Source organism: Neolamprologus brichardi, chromosome 8 (assembly GCF_056152115.1).
Source record: "Neolamprologus brichardi isolate AB-2024 chromosome 8, ASM5615211v1, whole genome shotgun sequence".
In the NCBI taxonomy this organism is placed as follows: domain Eukaryota; kingdom Metazoa; phylum Chordata; class Actinopteri; order Cichliformes; family Cichlidae; genus Neolamprologus; species Neolamprologus brichardi.
Window position 1 is genome coordinate 12,672,269 of NC_142111.1, and position 18,502 is coordinate 12,690,770.

At 39.0% G+C, this 18,502-nt stretch overlaps 1 protein-coding gene across 8 annotated transcripts; it reads right to left on the reverse strand.

Annotated features, from left to right (window-relative positions):
• Positions 1-90: 90 nt before the first annotated feature.
• On the reverse strand, positions 91-17,800 carry cmn (calymmin). 8 transcript variants are annotated; one of them, XM_087844626.1, is made up of 45 exons: positions 17,670-17,800; positions 17,520-17,593; positions 13,408-13,458; positions 13,254-13,307; positions 13,108-13,167; positions 12,823-12,870; positions 12,698-12,742; positions 12,565-12,615; positions 12,345-12,380; positions 11,584-11,625; positions 11,440-11,490; positions 11,286-11,345; positions 11,124-11,207; positions 10,969-11,049; positions 10,821-10,871; positions 10,678-10,725; positions 10,556-10,600; positions 10,024-10,065; positions 9,872-9,913; positions 9,486-9,533; positions 9,329-9,391; positions 9,165-9,215; positions 8,993-9,070; positions 8,805-8,861; positions 8,123-8,551; positions 6,468-6,521; positions 6,088-6,141; positions 5,800-5,844; positions 4,827-4,880; positions 4,614-4,670; positions 4,360-4,404; positions 4,232-4,270; positions 3,466-3,537; positions 3,325-3,381; positions 2,864-2,926; positions 2,677-2,739; positions 1,905-1,970; positions 1,748-1,816; positions 1,601-1,648; positions 1,456-1,512; positions 1,286-1,351; positions 1,167-1,205; positions 794-1,045; positions 479-535; positions 91-390 (listed from the first exon to the last, which is right to left on the reverse strand). In XM_087844626.1, the coding sequence occupies exons 2-45, from the start codon at positions 17,584-17,586 to the stop codon at positions 386-388; spliced, it is 2,946 nt and encodes a 981-aa protein (XP_087700752.1). In that variant the 5' UTR covers positions 17,587-17,593; positions 17,670-17,800; the 3' UTR covers positions 91-385. The 8 variants fall into 8 exon arrangements, with proteins under 8 accessions (XP_087700752.1, XP_087700753.1, XP_087700751.1 ...); XM_087844627.1 differs by lacking the exon at positions 17,670-17,800 and having other exon boundaries at positions 1,456-1,509; positions 17,520-17,646; XM_087844625.1 differs by lacking the exon at positions 17,670-17,800 and having other exon boundaries at positions 17,520-17,646.
• Between the last annotated feature and the right edge of the window lie 702 nt (positions 17,801-18,502).

Here is an 18,502-nt window from a genome sequence, read left to right on the forward strand (position 1 = left end):
CAGGTTTGCAAATTACAGAGCCAGCAATGTGTGTAAAACATGCACAGGTCAGTAAAGAAACAACTTCCACTTTAAGGTTCTTTTGGTAGGTTTAATTACTCAAATACTGTACAATAACAAACACATGATTGCCACAAGTAGTAAAAAAGAATTTGTCATGTAAAATAAATTAGATGGAGTTATTGATTTTAGAAATATTTCAACTAATTTGAGGGGTTATTAAAAATGCTAAACAAAATTACATTTCAGTTGTAAGGATAACGGTAAACATGGGACAAAAATGTGAAGGACAAAACTAAACAAGACACCAAATTATCACTATTATATTATATAGACATACAACAACAACAATTAAGAGAGATTCAATTTGTTGTTCTCAGTAGAGCTAACCTGTGGGAGGGGGCAAGAATACAGGAGAAAGGTGAGCAGGCTGGTTAAGATAAATACAGCACATAGGAAAAAACAGGTCTGTTCTCACCTTGATGCCCAGTATCCCCAAAGAAGCCATTCAGATCATATTTGTTGTCCTTTGCTCCTAAACAGACAGAAATATTCAATTTTATTATTTAATATGTAGTAATCCAACAGCCATGCAGCTGGTACACAGACTGAACTAAATAAATCTAATGCAGAAGGACTACAACTATGACGAAATGTACTTTTACAATTAGCTTCCACACTCCCTTTTTTATTGATGACAGTGTGACAAAATGTCAACACTTGGGAGGAAGACAAGAGCAGAAATATAGACTGGATGGTCTGTTCAGAAGTGTCTAAAGCCTTCAGGCCTTACCTTGTGGCTGAAAATGCAGTTTGAGATGCTGCTGGATGTGTATCTGACGCGGCAGGTCATCGGGTTGCTCGGACACCTGAGTCGTACCCTCTGATTCTGTAGCGGGTGCTGAGTCGAGGGTGAGGCCGGCTGTCCCTTCTAGGTCGGGGAAGTGCCGAACATCACCGGGCATCGCGTCAGCTGTGAATGAAGACTCTGCAGGGAGACGGGAGTGGACAGACAGATAGGCCAGGTTGGGGCTGGGGGTGGGGGCTGCAGGAAACACAGCAATTATGAGACAGTGCCATAAAAGGGGGGGAGGGGCAGAAAAGATGCATGAAAAAAATATATAAATGTAAACCTAAATATCAGTATTATTATTTATTTTTATTACCTTGTGGTTGCACTCGGCCATTTATGTAGCCCAGGTTTTCTGAAATTGTCAGATGAACAGTGACGTAAGCACAGTGAAGCCACAACAAATACCAATGCAGAATAAGCTTTTATACCCACCATATCCATCAATGAATCTCCCCACGCCTTCAGCTGCAGGCCCTGGAGTGGGCAGCTCTCCTTTCACTGTGAGTAAAAAAGAAAACAAAGAGTAGATGAATGAAGCAGGTGATTTTGGGGTCCATATGTTCTGTGAATCTCTCAGAGATCAAATTCTTTTTCTGACGCACCGTAGGATTTCCTAGCTGAATTGGACTCAAGGGGCTGGGTCTCATAAGTTAAACCTGCTGCAAAATGAAGATAAATATGAAAATTATTTGTACACTTTAAGCCTGACTGGTCGGGTAATTAATGACAAGTTATGACCAGTTTTACCTTCACCTGCAGTTTCAAGAGGCTGTGACTGGTAAGCTCCCTGATTATCTGTTAAGAAATTATCACCAAATCATCAAGTTGATCTTATTTTAAACAGTTAAAACAGAAAGAAAAAGAAAAAAAACACATAAAACAGATATTATGTACCATATTTCCCAGAAGATTTAGCTTCATCAAAACCAACAGCCTGTGGTAGATAGGGACCCTCAGCGCCACCTTAAAGAAAGATGAAAACATGAAGGTGATAATTAAACCAGATAAAAGCTGACAGGTACGTGGTGGCACCATGTTTGCTCAGTCTCACCATATTTTCCTTTCACATTATGTCCAAGCCCGAGTGGGTCAGGTTGATATTGTGACACAGCCAGACCTGAAAAGAAAAATCATAAAAAGTGAAATACAATAAAAGAACAAATGCATGGATGCTGTGTACGGTGGTTTCTCTGTGTACAGCCTGTCACCCTGTGGTTTTCACAGCTCTGGTTTATTTATTCTTTATTGTAGTCTGCATTTTTGTGGACTCATCATTGAGAGCTACATTTAGAAAACCACTGCTGCTTTCATGTCGAAGCTACAGTCAAACTTCAGCCCAGCTTAGCATAAAGATTTCAAACAGGGGGAACACCTACGTTAAAAATACTGTATTAAATATTATAATCCTTTTCATTCCTGTATTTTTCCGCTTGTGTTTTACAGGAAGTTTTCATAGGTTTGCACTTGCGTTTGAGAGAAGCCATTTAGCTGCTCTCTCTTTAAGACCCCATTCCCTAAAACAACAAAAACTTTCTTCTGATTCGCTGACTTCTGCAAGCTTGCTGAGGGGCATCACCCAGTGTTTGTAAGCTGCACGAGCTCTATGATGTTGGCGTGCCGCGTGTATAGGAGATGACTGCGGTAAGAAAAGCGATGAGGTGATACGAGGTCATTTCAAAAGTAGAGGAAAATGAATCATTAGTATCATATGCAAATGAACACATTATCTGTTTGTGGCAACTAAATTCACCTTAACGACAAGCCAATCAGCATTTTTAAAAGGCTTTTTTAAAAATAATATTATTTATTTTAATCATATTTACCAGTAGATTTTGTTTCCGGGCCCAGTCCAGCTGGTTGAGCTTCATAAGGCAGCCTTCCATAACCTTCAGAGGAACACAAGAAACAGAAAAACAAAAATGGTTAGAGGATCGTGACTGAGGTTTAGATGTTTACCAGGTAATTCAAACTGAAGAGAACTTAGTGACTGTCATTACTCTCCATATTTACCAGCTGTATTTCCAGCGTTGCCAAGGCCAAGTAGTTGTCCACCATTGGGGAACCCTCCATATCCTGGCATAGATGGAAAAATAACTGTTTAAAACGACCACAACCTTTTTACGGGAAGCCTTTTCACAGCTAAGTGTAAGTTTTGAATTTATTTTCCTCTCCCCTTGGGTTCCTGGTTCATTTCTGGATAGACTAGAGAGTGTTTCCTGTTGGATTAGAAGAATGATTAGCCAGTCTCCAGGTATAGGATCCATGTCTAAGTTGGCATTAACAGTACCCGTAAGTGTGTTGAATTTATATAATTCAGAGGATGTTCTGAATCGCAGGAATGATGAAGAGAAACTGGAGCCTGAGCTAAATTTCAAGTGTTTTAGCAGAAGGTCCAAATACTTATGTAAATCAAATCCTAAAATCTGGTGAGTGTATGTTTTAAAGACTGCTTAAAACATATATGTTCTCACCATATTTTCCAAACGGCTTTCCGTCACCTGCAGCACCATAGGGGCTAAATCCATAACCTGGAAAAAATGGGACAAGTGTGGTTATACTTCCTCTTTGTTGAGCACAATTTCAGCCAAGCCACACCACGGTGACAGACGTACCATATTTTCCTGCACGATTAATTCCCGTACCAACAGGCTGCCCAGAAAACTGCAGCCCACCGATGCCAATACCTGAATCAGAGCAAGCAGAACACGTGATCAGATGGGACATAAGTAATGAGAGACAAATACTGTTGAAGGTTGTGCATTGCAGAAAGGCACAGTGTTATTAGATATAAACTCAAAGATGTGTGCTTTCTTTTTTTCCCCTTTCCCAGCACCCCGTTTCTGTCCACCAAGGGCAAATTCACTCATTCCTATAACAACAGGAAAAACTCTGCTGTTTATAGGTCTCTAAAATTTATTTTTTTGTGGATTTTAAACAAAGATTAGTTGTATTTTGTTAAAATAAAATACATGTGAACATGTTAAGTTTTGCTAGGCACCATATGTATTGCCTAATTTTCCATTTGGACCAAGACCTGCTGACTGAGGCTCAAACTCACTCATCCCTGCACAAATGCATGAAAAATATTTCAATTTCAATCAAAGTTTTACTCCACGGGAGAAAGGAGACTTCTTCTCTGTCTGATATTCTGCTCACACGTGCTTAGATTAGTTTTTCCCATGGTGACATGGTCTTACCATCTACTCCAGCAGCAACCACTGGAGCTCCATTGTATGGAATCTGTCCTGTGCTACCTGTCCAATCATCATCACTGGAATATATTTACCTTTTGTGTCATATTTACCTAATATACTTCACGATTATCTTATATTTAGCTATAACTAACTACCCACCCTTATCTATTACTCATTACCATACCTGATTTGCCATCAGGAACAGGCACAACTTGTCCAATGCCTGGAAACACAGAGAAATGTTGCCATTTACACAAAAATTAACTGCTGCAAAACAACATTTCTCAACGAAATGTCATAAAATGCTCTTACTTGCATAGTCAGGCTGTACACCTGCACCGTAGCCATTTGCATAACCTGCAGCAAAACATAAACTATGTTAGCTGTTAATATCCAACAATGGCAGTCAAAATATGGTGCAACAGTTCCAGAGAGAAACAGCAACATTTCAGTAAAATTACAATGGCAGATTTTTAAAGATGCAAACTTCCTTACACCTAACTACTCATCATCTTACACACTGATACAATGCACTAAATCTAAAGTGTTTCCATTTAAAAGTTCACCTCCAAAAGTATGTCCGTTCCTATATTCCCCTCCAAGGTAGCCTCCTCGTCCAAAACCTGAGTGAATACAGGAAAAATATCCTCACTTCAGCTGAGAACAAAAAAAACCCCAAAACAAATAAACCAAATCCTACACAAATCAGATTGTACTTTAAAAATTACATCAAAATGTTTCTATTTGTGATCAAGACATTTACTGCTAGCGAATATTACCTGCTCCGTATCCATTGCCAAGTCCAGGGAACATTTGGCTTCCTGCAATAAAACCTTTTGGAAAAAAAAAAAATCAAATTCTGTGTGTGTGTTTGTGTGTGTGTGTGTACACCAAGGAAGAAAACACATTCATGTAAATGAGGAATTACAAAATAAACGCCTTGAAAATAAAGCTACGATTCCTGACATTGTTTTGTGAAACTAAAAACTAAGATCACTGTTAACACATTTAACCTGTTAAAGCCTGACACATGCAATAATTGTCAAAAAATGTTGACAGTTTAAAAAAAAAGAAAGAGATTCACCACTTAAGCCCCAACGCCTAACCGATCTCCTGCCTTTTCCCCCCGTATCTGGGGGCGTTAGGGCTTAAGAGGTTAAATAATAATTTGCATATATACATTATCATGTTTTAGGGAGAAAAATCACACTTATGATGTAAAACTCTCAAAGAATCAAAGATTTGACTATATGTCAAATATGATAAGTTTGGCTTTAAATGATTAACTGTTGAGTCAAAGAAGATTGCTATTTTGAATAACAGTCCTGGATGTAAGTAAATAAGTAGGCAAATGAAATAAATAGGTAGATAAATCAATAAATACACTAGATAGCACGATTTGCAGATGCAGAGCAACCGTCAGCTGGCAAAAGCTCATTTAATAGTGTAACATACAAGATCACCTGAGCCTTCATCTCATACCTGGGACTCACCTTGACTTTGTGGCCTGCCTGATCTAATGTTATGTTTTAAACCAATAAGCACACAGCTCCTTTGTAAATATTACACAGACACTTAAACATGAGGACAGTGTATTTCTCTCTGCGTTTGACACCATTTCCTTTTTGAGCATCTGCTCCTGCTTCATAACCTCAAAGCAACTTCAAGAATCACTGACAAACAATATGAACAAGCAAAAATAATGCTATACCTGTGCAAAATGGTCTTATTATTATATATTATTAGACATACCTTTGGTGTTTGTGCCCATAGATGCTCCAGCACCTGTGTTATAATCTGAAATGACATCAGAAACCAAAGTTAAGACTCGTTTTCACTCCCTTTAATATTTTGACTTTTTTATTTATGAGTGAAGAGGTTGCTGTAACAATTTAATTTCCTTTTGCCATACGTTTCACATGGAGAAACAGTGGAAATTCTAGCAAACATTTTAGCAAACAGAGATCTTTAGAGCTTTAAATATAGTGCATGATAATCATATTAAGACACGCTGGTACTATAGTAAGAGACTCAGTTTACCAGGTCTAGGGATATTCATCCATTGCCCATTTGGTACTCCTGATGGTCCACAGTCTGTAACAGACAGCATGTAGTATCATAAGCACAACAACCACCACACATATATGAACTTTAGACTTGAGGAATCTACCAAACAGGCAGACTTTGTGTTCGTAAAAGAGGATCAGTAGTAACACCAGCAGCTTAAATGACTGCTAAATGTAATCACGTTGGTGATTATTATTATTGATCAGTAACTGATTATATTATTATTATGATTACAGATTAAACACTGATGTCTTTCAGTGCCTCATTGAACCTCTAACATGAAGAATTAAGGCAGTTCTGACAGAGTTGGAAGCTTTCTTTTTGTTACTCAAAGAAAAGAGAGAAATGTTTACCATGTTTGGTTGGTTTAGCTCCTTGACCCTTGGAGACTGAAGCTCTTCCACTCTCTGAAAAAAGGAAACCGAAAGGTCAGGGTGTGATTGGCATTGATCCATCTACAGGTGTTGTGGCATCAACAGTTAGCAGTGAAAAAAAAATCAGATTAGTGGGTTAAACTTGCAGTTCAACTCATGCACTGAATACTCTGTAATTAAATTCGTAACAAAAGTTAAAATGTCACAAAACACCCTTTAATCTAAATGACATATTTTATATTGGTGAATTTTTCAGTCATGTACTTTCAAACAATAAAAGCAGTTGAGAATTTGGGAAATATGCATATTTGCTCCTGTAGCTGTACAGCTAGTTAGCTTAGCTTAGCATAAAGTCCAGAAATATAGCCTAACAGCTAATCAAAGGAACTAAAACCCACTAATCCTCACCAGCATGTCACACCTCAGCAGAAAGCTTCCAGTTGTAGCAAAACAGGTTTTTATTAAAAGTTGAGTTAGGCGCACCGCCTGTCTTTCAATTTACCTTTGGGAGCAGTGATAATATCAATAAAGCAAATAAACAAATTCCCCAAAACATTACTTTAAAACCATTAGATATCAATTTTTAGGTGTGGGGTTTGGCATTAAAAAGAGAAAAAGTCCAAACAAAAAGGTTGGTAATTTTTTGAAGTCAGCACTGAAGAAAACATGCAACACAACAACAATCTTTTTTGAAACAGAACCAGGACCAGCAGCAACGATTCACTCTCAAACAAACGACATTTGTGTGTTTGTCACCTTGAGGGGTCTGGATGGTCTGTAAATGTTCATTGAGCCTAGTTTGAATTCAACTACTAACATGGTACAGAGTGAACAGTTCGGTCAACCCTGTGAGATAACAGCTATGATATCATCAGAATACTGAGAGTTAGGAAAAAAACACAGCATTCATTAAACATCTACGCATGCATTCCACATCTAGTAATCACACCCACTTAGTTTGAGACTTAGTTTACCCGTTGCCCCAGTTTCCCCTGCAGGGTGACCTTTGACCCCGGGGTTATCAATCTCTGCCTCAGCCTCATGTTTGATGTTGGCTTCTTCTGGTGCGACTTCAGGCACAACAACAGTCGCTGTTTCCCGAGCGGCGGCGGTGGTTTCTGTAATTTGAGCTGCCTCTGTTTCGGGAACAGCTTTGGTGCTTTCAGGGGCAGCGTTCCCCTCACCGGTGCTGTCTACCCCCAAAATAACCTCTGCCTCTGCAGCTTTTTGCTCAGGCACAGCACTGCCAGTCATATAACCTAGAGGTCATAAATGTCATCAGCATTTATGCAGATTAATTGACTAAACCTGCGACAATGAGCTTATTGTTTGTAGTGTAGAAAATGTCGAAAATCGATGTTTTTGTGCATCCACAGTGTGTGTAAACTAATGCAAACCAAACTAAATTATAAGAACTTTTTGTTACTCAGTTTTGTTAACCATAATGAAACTTCCAGTTCCATGAAAAAGGTTACTTGCAGTTCCAGTAATAACAGCGATAACTTTGATAAGATTTCCCCTGAAGTTAAAGTACTACATTTATACATCTTCTTTTCTCTCTCTCATTAGGGTCACCACAGCGATATGTAATATGACATATTGGTGCTAGTATTAACCCTGGTAATGGTACTTGCCTTCTGGATAGACAGCTGCTGGGCCTGGTGCTGGTTTACTCTGGGAAACCCCCTGTGCAGGTCTGGCTATGGGGACCTTCTCTCCCTTGATCTGTGGACCTGTGGTTGAAGACTTTGGGTGTTTGGCAGGAAGTGCTGGGGCTGGTTCTGGTGTAACCTGAAGGACCAGCGGTGTCTGCTTGTAGCTTTTTTCTTGGGGCAAAGGGGAAACAAGCTTTTGGTATTTCTCTTTTGACACCTCAGCATGGACACCACCTGTCGGGGAAAAAGGCACTGCACCACGAGTTATTGCTTGTCGGAGGGAAAGGCCCTCCAGCGGTGCTACACTTGGCTGCTCAGGAGAAAGAGCTCCACCTTTGAGGCTCTTTCCACTGAATTCACCTGCACCCTTTCCATCTTGGCCTTTTGTATTCGGCAGCATGTTATAACCTGTAAAAAAAACAAACATATTTAAAACCCTAACAGTCAGATGAGCCCCAGTGATCAAACACTTGGCGACAGTGGGAAGGAAAAACTCCCTTTTAACAGGAAGAAACCTCCAAGACCATAAATTAAAATGTACAAATGTTCAAATGTACACACCCAGCATTTGTCTGCTTAAGTTTACAGAAGCATTTTTGTAGTGCTATCTAATGATATGGGATCTCAACCTTGCACCAAACACATGCACAGGAGCATTTACCTGCATTGGCTGCTTTAGGCAACTGCCCTTTAGTTACACCAGCAGGACCACCATATCCTGTTTAAACAGTGCAGACATTAGAAACACATGAGGGGCCATCAACAGATGCCAAAAGAAAAAAACAACTGATTGTCCACAACTCAGTTGTTTGGTTCCCAAATGCTGTATGTGTTCTGCAGAAGTCGTACCACTGTCGAGTGTTTTTACGCCTTCACTTGGTGCTCCAAGTCCTTTAGTAGTTTTCTGAGGTTTTGACCCTCCGTATCCTGCAGACAGCATCAGAATCAGAACAGCATTGAAGCTTGGGCCTAGCTGCTGGAGTTTCAAGTATGAATTTGCCATCTCATAACTCAAACTTACCGTATGGGTTTCCTCCGTATCCACCCAGTGCACCATTGCTAACTCCGTGACCTAGTGAGAGAATTGAATAATAATTTCTCGAGGCTGATTTTTATGTTTTAAAATGACAATTTTGACGTGAATAGAAATTAGCAAATGATAAACAATAAAGAGTAGATTGTCACCATTGGGTTTGGCTGTGTATCCTTTGAGTGCATTAGCTCCAGGCCCTGCCGCAGCTCCATAACCTTAGTCAAACATGAATTTATATAAATACACCAATGGCATTAAACCAGAAACATTTACTATAGAGCACCAAAACAGAAAATAGTAATTGGTTACCACTGGGTTTGGGTCCATATCCATTGGCAGCAGGTCCTTTCCCATAACCTTGAGATCAAAAAACTCCTTAAAGAAACTTCAAAACTTAATTTAACCTTGTAAAGCCTGAAACAGGAAATGACTGCCAGGCAATTAAACATTTTTGAAACTGGGATGTTTACTGAACATTCTGACAAGTTGAAAGTAAAGAAAAGAAACTGTATGAATTTTAATCTTTATGATTTTAAGTAAATCGGACATTTTTGTGTAATTTATTCAGGTTTTTCAGGGTAAAATAATCACAAATTTTTTAGAAGCAACAAAAACCCATGTGTAAGGTATGATATACTTAGCCTTACAGAGTTAACCACATTTATTTTGTGATGTGCTTACAACACAAGTATTACCTGGTTGTGGTCTTACTGCACCTCCTCTGTAGCCTCCATATCCTGTCAAATGTTCATAAAAGGAATATTAGTAATGTTCAAATCGATATTTATGATGCGCATCAACGTTTTGAATCGTAAATTGAAATCTGAAAAAGAAGGAATGGTCTCACCGTTGGGTTTGGCACCATACCCGTATGGAACATTTCCGAAGCCTAAAGAAATACACAGGAGAAAAATGACAGTTGTTCTGAAACACTATCCATGTTTCCCTCATAGATCCTTTCATTCAAGTTAAAGCTAAAGATTTTTTTTTGCACCTGGATCAAAATAGTCAGAAACCAATCCCCCTCTCTATAAAGAAGTTGGGAAATATGGGGTGGGTAATTTCACATTTTTGATTTGGCAGAAAAAGAGATTAGTACTCCCTGCAAACCAGGGGCCTTCTTTTTGTTAGACGAATGTGTAAACCACTACACAATGCCAGCCTATGCACACATGAGTGTAAAAAAACCCATAATATTTGAGGGAGAATAACATCATTGGCAATTGATAGCTTGATTCTAATGGCATGGAAAGGTTTTCTACCCTGTTTGAAAATCCTGTTGTTGTTTAGCATAAGTTACCTTTAAGAATAACGCTTGATACTTATCTTGACACTGACTTAGGTTGAAATATAACATTTTATTGTGGATGCACAGTTACCTGGCTTTGCAGACTTGGGAGCTCCACCATTCTGGGATCCATAACCTTAATAGTTTCACAAGCAGAAATTCAAAATTTAACTTCCATGTGGCAATAATATTTATTTGTGCATGTTAACCTACCATTTGACATGGCTCCATTGCTGAAAGGTGCTCTGGCCCCAGCATAACCTTTACAATGATGAATAACAATGATGAATAATGAATAATGAATTTTATTTTATAGCTTTTGATTTGTACACCAATATTCACTCTGTGATCTTTACCGTTGGGTTTTGCTCCTTGTCCATTGGAAGCACCAGCTGCTGCACCATAGCCTACAGTTTCAACATTGCAACATGAGTTCATTTATGTTGAGTGTATAGATGAAGACGTAAAGTTGAAAAGCAGAGAAGCATGTTGTTATTGTCCTACCTGGGTTCGGTCCCTTCATCCACCCATTTCCATACCGATGCCCCAGACCCAAACCAGCACTGCCATAACCAACATTGTAACCTAAAAACACAGATAACCAGTACATTAGCCAAACACACCTGTAGGACTGAGCGTGTGACATCTATATGACTCACCTGCCATGGGCTGAGCTCCATAACCTTTATAACTTCCAGCAAACTGAGGCATCACCAGACCTTTGAAGGCTCCCTTACCCGGTCCTTTATTCATGTAGATATACCAATGTTACATCACCATTTTCACCCTTGTGGACAACAAAGCAACTGGAGTTGCATTACCTGCCCCATAAGGTGGTCGGCCATATCCTTTCATAGGTTTACTTCCAGCTCCTCCTTGGCCTGTTAAATATTTTGAGTATTTAACATATATGTGTGCTTTTAAAAGTCAAAGAGTCCAGCTGCCTGCTCCCAAATGACCCATTTACTTTCTTACCATTTGGTCGTGTCCCATAGCCAGTCAATGGACCAGCTACAGCTCCTTGACCTAAAGAGTGATGATAATATACAAAATTGTAAAACTATTTAATTTCCTTTTTTTAATCTTCATGCATTGAACTTCATGTTTTGCAAACAATACCTTTGGTGTTAGGCACATTTCCAGTAGAACCAGCACCATAACCTGCAACAGATGTGAGGTTCTTAATTTAATTAACACCTTAATCATGACCCCTCCCAGTTTTAAAACATTGTTATGTTTTATAATTCGCAACCAGGTTCTTCACTAACACCAAATCGATAAAAACATAAAGAAAATATAGTTATGTTAAAAATGAAAAATTCACATGATTCTGTACAGTCCTGAAAAACTAAATACACCCTTTCTGCAGGTTCTGCAGCAAATGTGAGCAGCACTCTAAAACATTTTGACAGTTTGTTGCTCTGGAGCATTCGTGTGTGTGTAGACACAACTCAACATCTTCCTGTTCCACCAAATTCACCCCAAGATGAGATCATGCAATGCTCAGAGAATCTGCAGAAAACCCAAGAGCTGCTTCTCAGACTCTGCATCTCTCAGTTAGCATGTTCAATTTTGAAGTTCATGACGTGATTTAGATTTTGATCCCCAGGACACCAACCAATCTGCAACAGCATGGTCCCTACCCCAACCCGAATGAAATGCTCTCATAAGATCTTAAGAGAGCTTTGAATAAACACAAATACCCTCAAATCTCAAAGAACAAAAGTGACATAAGAAGGACCAAAATTCCTCCACAAAGATGTGGAAGACTTCATAGAGTTTACAGCTGCTAGAGGCAGTTCTACAAACTACTGAATCATGGGGTGTTCTGAGTTTTGAGGACTGTGAAGTGAGAGTCCTTTTTCATATAACTGTCTTACCATTGCCTTTTGTTCCATGTGCAGCAGCTGCATTACCTACAAATAAGCAACACAACAGATTCAGAAACGTTTTTAGCCCCAGTATCATCATCTTGCTCGTTATTCTGCCACATAACCACCACAAGAAGGCTTTAATAATCAAGACAATAGCATAAATGGAAACTATGCTAGTTTTATTAAAGTAGAGCAGTGCTGTTGTATTGGTTTACATGTTCGTTACCATTGCCTTTAGGTCCTTGCCATCCATATCTGCCATCCTGAGCGCCATAGCCTGCAAAAAGAACAAAGTTAAAATCGAATGTGATTTAGTGTAGATGTGTGAGGCCTTAGTTATAAAACATGTGTTATAGCACCTTTAGTTTGTTGTCCATTGGTGGGACTGGCTTTAACAGGATATCCTGCAACAAACAAATTCACACAGTGATTTTTATCGTGCCATTGATCATTAAGTGGATTTTAAAAGTGGGGAAATGTCTACCATTGGAGTTATCTCCATTTTGGTGGGATAAAACTGCAGGATATCCTCCTGAATTAGAAACACAGTGCCAACAGAGATCCAATGTTAGAACAAATGACTGATTCTGAGATGTAACATAACCACTGAATGTGCTTCAGTACCGGCATCAGAGAAAAATCTGTTGTAGGAATATGAGTAACCATCAGCAGAAAGATTTGGTAAATGTACACAGTAGGTGTATGGACACATATTTACTGTTTGCATCTGTAACCTCAGTAACAGCAATGAAACTGTGTTATCACTGACCGACTCCTTTTGTAGGATAGCCAGCATATCCAGTTCGTGCCCCCATTGCCCGGCCCACACCTTACAAAAAGAGTAAAGAGGACATAAATCTCAAAACCAGGCAAACAGTTCACTTCATGGTTTTTGAATCTGTGAAGATAATTTACCTTTTGATGGCATCAGCACTGCTCCTACACCTCCACCATTCTGCGGTGTCCTTCCTAGAAATAAAAAGTGTGAGCCGGTGAACAAAAGCTTGTGACTTACATGGACATAATGCAACAAAGGTGACACAAAATGGACAGGATGTGATGGACTCACCGTTAGGCTGTGGAAGTTGTCCATTGTGTACTCCAGCCACAGCACCGTAACCTTAAACACAAGACGCTGAGTGTAAGACTACAAGTTTAAAATTAATAATAGTAAGAAAAACATTTGGATTAGCAAAAATATCCTCTGAACACACCAATTTTTAACCCACTAATACAAAGCATTGGTCTCAGCCATTTATTTTGCAATGTCAGACTCTGTAGTTTTCTCTGGTCCCCTCCCCAATCAGACCAGGAGTGACATGTTTAGCCACATGTTCTCCTTAAATTGCTGGCTGTCTGAGTGGTGTCCAAGAAACGATGTGGGCTTCATAGAAAATTGGCAAACCTTCTGGAGGAAACCTGGTCTTGTTAGGAGAGACGGCATCCATCCCACTTTGGATGGAGCAGCTCTCATTTCTAGAAATATGGACAAATTTATTAAACCCCCCAAAATATGACTATCCAGAGTTGGGACCAGGAAGCAGAGTTGCAGTCTTACACGCCTCTCTGCAGCTTCTCTCCTCCTGCTACCCCCCAAAAAACCCATCTCCATAGAGACTGTGTCAGCTCCCAAAAAGACAAAAAACAAACTAAAAACCAGCAGCAAACAACTTAAACATAGAAAAATCACAAGAAAGAACAATACAGTATCCACATCTGAACCAAAGAGTAAAACAGTGAAATGTGGATTATTAAATATTAGGTCCCTCCCTCCACGTCTCTGACATGACTTAATAATTGATCAACAAATCGATTTACTCTGCCTTACAGAAACCTGGTTGCAGCCAGATGATTATGTTAGTTTAAATGAATCAACACCCCCGAGTCATTCTAACTGTCAGAAATCTCGAAGCACAGGCCGAGGGGGCGGTGTGGCAGCAATTTTTCACACCAGTCTATTAATTAACGAAAGACCAAGACAGACTTTTAATTCATTTGAAAGCCTGATGCTTAACATTGTCCACCCCAGCTGTAAAAATTTAGAAACCAGTCTTACTTGTTATCATCTATCGTCCACCTGGGCCTTACACAGAGTTTCTGTCTGATTTCTCAGACTTTTTATCTGATTTAGTTCTCAGCTCAGATAAAATAATTATTTTATCTGGTACCGGTCCGAGGCCCGGGGGTTGGGGACCGCTGTGTTATCAGACTAAATTGGCTTCTCTCAAAACGTAAAAGAACCCACCCACCACTTTAATCACACTTTAGATCTTGTTTTAACATATGGCATAGAAACTGAACATTTAACAGTGTTTCCTGAAAACCCGGTCCTGTCTGATCATTTCCTGATAACATTTACATTTACAATAATTGATTACTATTTGTCATCCTACAGCTCTCACCCACTTTATTTTCTGCCAACATTTCCAAAGCTGAGTGTTTCTTCTTCACTCACTATGTGTTGATAGACCTCTCTCCGTTTCATCATTAGTTATTATTAATCTCTGGCTCTCAAACCAATCACAGCAGATGATTGGTTTGGGAGCCTGAGCCTGGTTCTGCTGGAGGTTTCTTCATGTTAAAAGGGAGTTTTTCCTTCCCACTGTCGCCAGAGTGCTTGCTCATAGGGGGTCATATGATTGTTGGACTTTTCTCTGTATCTACTGTACAATATAAAGCGCCTTGAGGCGACTTTTGTTGTGATTTGGCGCTATATAAATAAAATTGAATTGAATATTTTGCATCCTTAACGTGTTTCAGATAAAGTTAAGACTACAAATTCAGATGAAGCACACTCCAATTAAAACCAAATAAAACCAAGAAAGTTTCCATCTTTCATCACTATCATGGTCACCGCATTGATGATAACTTAAAGAAAGGAATCAAAAACATCACAGAAGATATCTGGCAATGGTGTTATATAAAACAAACATAACTCTGACAAGTGAAGCGATTAGACAATACATTTTTACCCTGTTATATGATCGGTAAAATCATCTTGGAGTCTATGTAATGTAAGCAACATTAAGAAATTTGTATTTTCCATGTTTTTAAAGAGCAGGTTGTTTTTCCACAGCATGACAGATTTAAATTTTTATGACCCTGATGAAGGCCACAAGCCCAAACGCATTGGTCAGTTAATAAAGTTGTTCCTCTTTATTAACTGGCCAGCGCGTTTCGGCTAAGTGTTGCTGGAGTTCCTGCGTTGTAAGTTTCTCATCCTCCCCATGCACCTTGGAAGTAGGTGAAGTTGTGCCAGAAATCTTTGCTGCAGATTTAAATTTTCAATCAGATCATTTTTCATTTGCTTCAGAAAAGTTCACATTATTCAGTTACATTAGATGTTTTAGTGTTTATAATAAAAATGTGTAATTCCACTTAGATGCTGTTAGTTAAAAGTATTTTTATGCTTTTACTTGCTTTTGTTCACATATTAAATTAGCGTCCTACTTTAATTTGCATATAAGGATCCAAAATAACAACAAAAATGTTTAGATGTCTTCCCTTGTTCACTTTTATTTGATTTGCAGTTTAGCCCCTCTCCAAAAGAACGGAGAACGGAGCGACTGTGTCAGAGGTAAAACTATTCTCTTACTTTCTCACAGAGGGATGTTAAATTTAGACCGCCGCTGCCACAGCAGCTTTGATTTCACAAACCGAGTCTGCGAGTAAAGACAAAACTAAATACACAGCTCCCTCGCATCATCACAAGGATACTTGGTAGAGGGTCGACCAGACGAAAGAGATTTACTGCTCATCTTGCTCAGATTTTGGTTTAACGCGATTGTTAGAAATTTGGCAGGCAAGCCCAACTAACATAACCGACTTTATGTTATTTCAGGACTCCTCGGAGTCTGGATAACTTGATTCCTGAGGTTTTTGGGAGTGCAGCCAGGATATTTTGAGAGTCTTGCAGAAAACATAACTACATGTACACTTTTATTTATTCTGAAAGAACTGAAAAAATGTCTTTCCTGCATTTCCTTCTCACATCGTTAAAGGAAATCTTAAATTCTCTAACTGATTTTGCATTAAATTGAAACACATGGCATGGTTTCACTGTCATTTTGAATCCAGCCCTCAAAGAGTTGATGTTTATACAATACAATACAACTTTATTTATATAGCACATTTAAAAGACCAGAGGTACACCAAAGTGTTTCTCAATAATACAATAATATGAAATAAAATTAAAATTACATAAGGATGCAATAGCAAAGTGCAAAATACACTACCAGATAAAACAGAGCACTTTAATCGGCAATGCTAAGTTAAATAAATAAGTTAACAAACGTAATTTAAAGGATTGAATAAATTCAGACATGCAAATATCAACTGGAAGATTATTCCGGTAATACAATAATATAGGTTAAAATTACATATAGGTTCAATTGCAAAGTACAAGGAATATGGTTTCCACTGACCATGGAAACAAACTACACAGTGTATGTCAATAAAGACTTTTAACATGGATGTTTCATTCATTAAGATCCGATGTTTCTTTTAGGTGTTCAGTCTATGTTTTACTCATGCAGAAACACGGCAGTTAAGGAACAGAAACAGTTACAGGTACGGTTCAGCTATAACACCAGAGCGAGTGCATTTTCCAGTATTGTTCTAAGCGCTGCAGTTTCCTGTTGGTGAAAGGAGACTAGTCTTAAAGCTTTACTGCCATGTCATTGACTGCTAACTCAAATTCTAGATTTAGGAAGAAGTAATTTAATTAAACCAAAATTAGGAATAAATATACTGATTGTCTGGTTTTTACTTTCAAACAAAATTTCCTTCTTTGATAACAGGAAATATGGACGTCAGGTGCAGGAAAGGAAATGATGGAATACAAACTGAGACATGTCTGATGTACAGACACAGAGCGGCTCCTCTGTGCCAGTTACATCATCCTTGGCCATATACCAGCTCATAACTCAATCCCAGTTTTCCTCACACTAAACTACACCCCTGGAAATTTTCCAGCAACTACACTTACTCTGGCTATTTCCTGCAGCCTATATTCATTTACATTTATCCTAACATGGTTTACCTGTAAAACAATTTGGTGACTGTATTTTGAATTGTTAAAACTAACACATGGCAAAAACAGACACACACAAATAAATGTAAATCAAGCGTTAAACATCCAAACGAGATGTTATCAGATAATCTGCGCTTCAGCACACTCACCCCCTGTGTGTGCTGCCTGCACCAGCCAAAGGATCACTGCACTGTGAAGAAGAAGTTGTCCCATCATGCTGGACCTAAAAGACAATGTTTTTGAGACCCAGCGGGAGGATGAAGACGGTGAAGCAGATGTTCCAAAGTGGGGAACCTAACCTGATTACGAGGGCCTAATATACACTCAGCTCTGAGGCGTCCCTCCTCTCACCAGCTCTGTTTGTGGCGGACCATCCCCCACTTACTGGCAGATGCACCCGAGGTGTGCACACACTAACTGAATAATTGGCCTCTTAAAGTACATTAACACTTAACAGAGAGAAGCAAAGAGAGGGAGATTACCAGATTGGACATTGACTGATGACCTGTGGAGGGTGCATTACACATACAGGCTGGGCCAGCTGATAGTTTGAAAACTATACATATACACCATTTTTAAAAGTATAAAGTGAAAGAAAAGAATCAGAAATGATATTGATGTATGCAGGAAATTTGAGTAAATAAACCCTCAGTTTCAGGACACAGTGTCACTTATTTAATACAAACTAAACCAAAATGGAGAAGCAGTGTGTGAAAAACACTGAAAAAAGTACACTGGGAAACGTTTTTGCCTTCATTTGGTTCTTTTTCAGTTATTCTGATGTAGATTTGCTGCTGTAGTTTGGATTATTGTCCTGTTGCTGATCCAATATGAGCCAAGCTGTCAGGCTAATGGACACATTTAACTCTAGAGTACTTTGGTACAAAGAGGAGTTCATGGTTGACTCAGTGACGACAAGGTGCCCAAATCCTGTGGCTGCAAAACAAGCCCAAACCATCACCCCTCCATCACCATGTCTGACAGTTAATATGTGCTGTTTGTGTTTTTTTCTTTGTCATGTCACTGTGCATTATGGCCTCCACTTCCTCCTGGCAACCTTTCCAAACAAGCCATACTTAATTATTATAATATTTTTGTGGGGGGGTGTCGACTCCTGTAAAGATTGGCAGCT

Bases quoted from the DNA above. Each gene is read 5' to 3' on its own strand.
- cmn (XM_087844626.1), bottom strand. From the start codon at position 17,586: ATGATGGGACAACTTCTTCTTCACAGTGCAGTGATCCTTTGGCTGGTG. The intron at 10,872-10,968 runs GTAGGACAATAA...TTGAAACTGTAG, and splicing joins GATGAAGGGACCGAACCCAG to GCTATGGTGCAGCAGCTGGT. The intron at 2,740-2,863 runs GTAAATATGGAG...GTTCCTCTGAAG, and splicing joins CAACGCTGGAAATACAGCTG to GTTATGGAAGGCTGCCTTAT.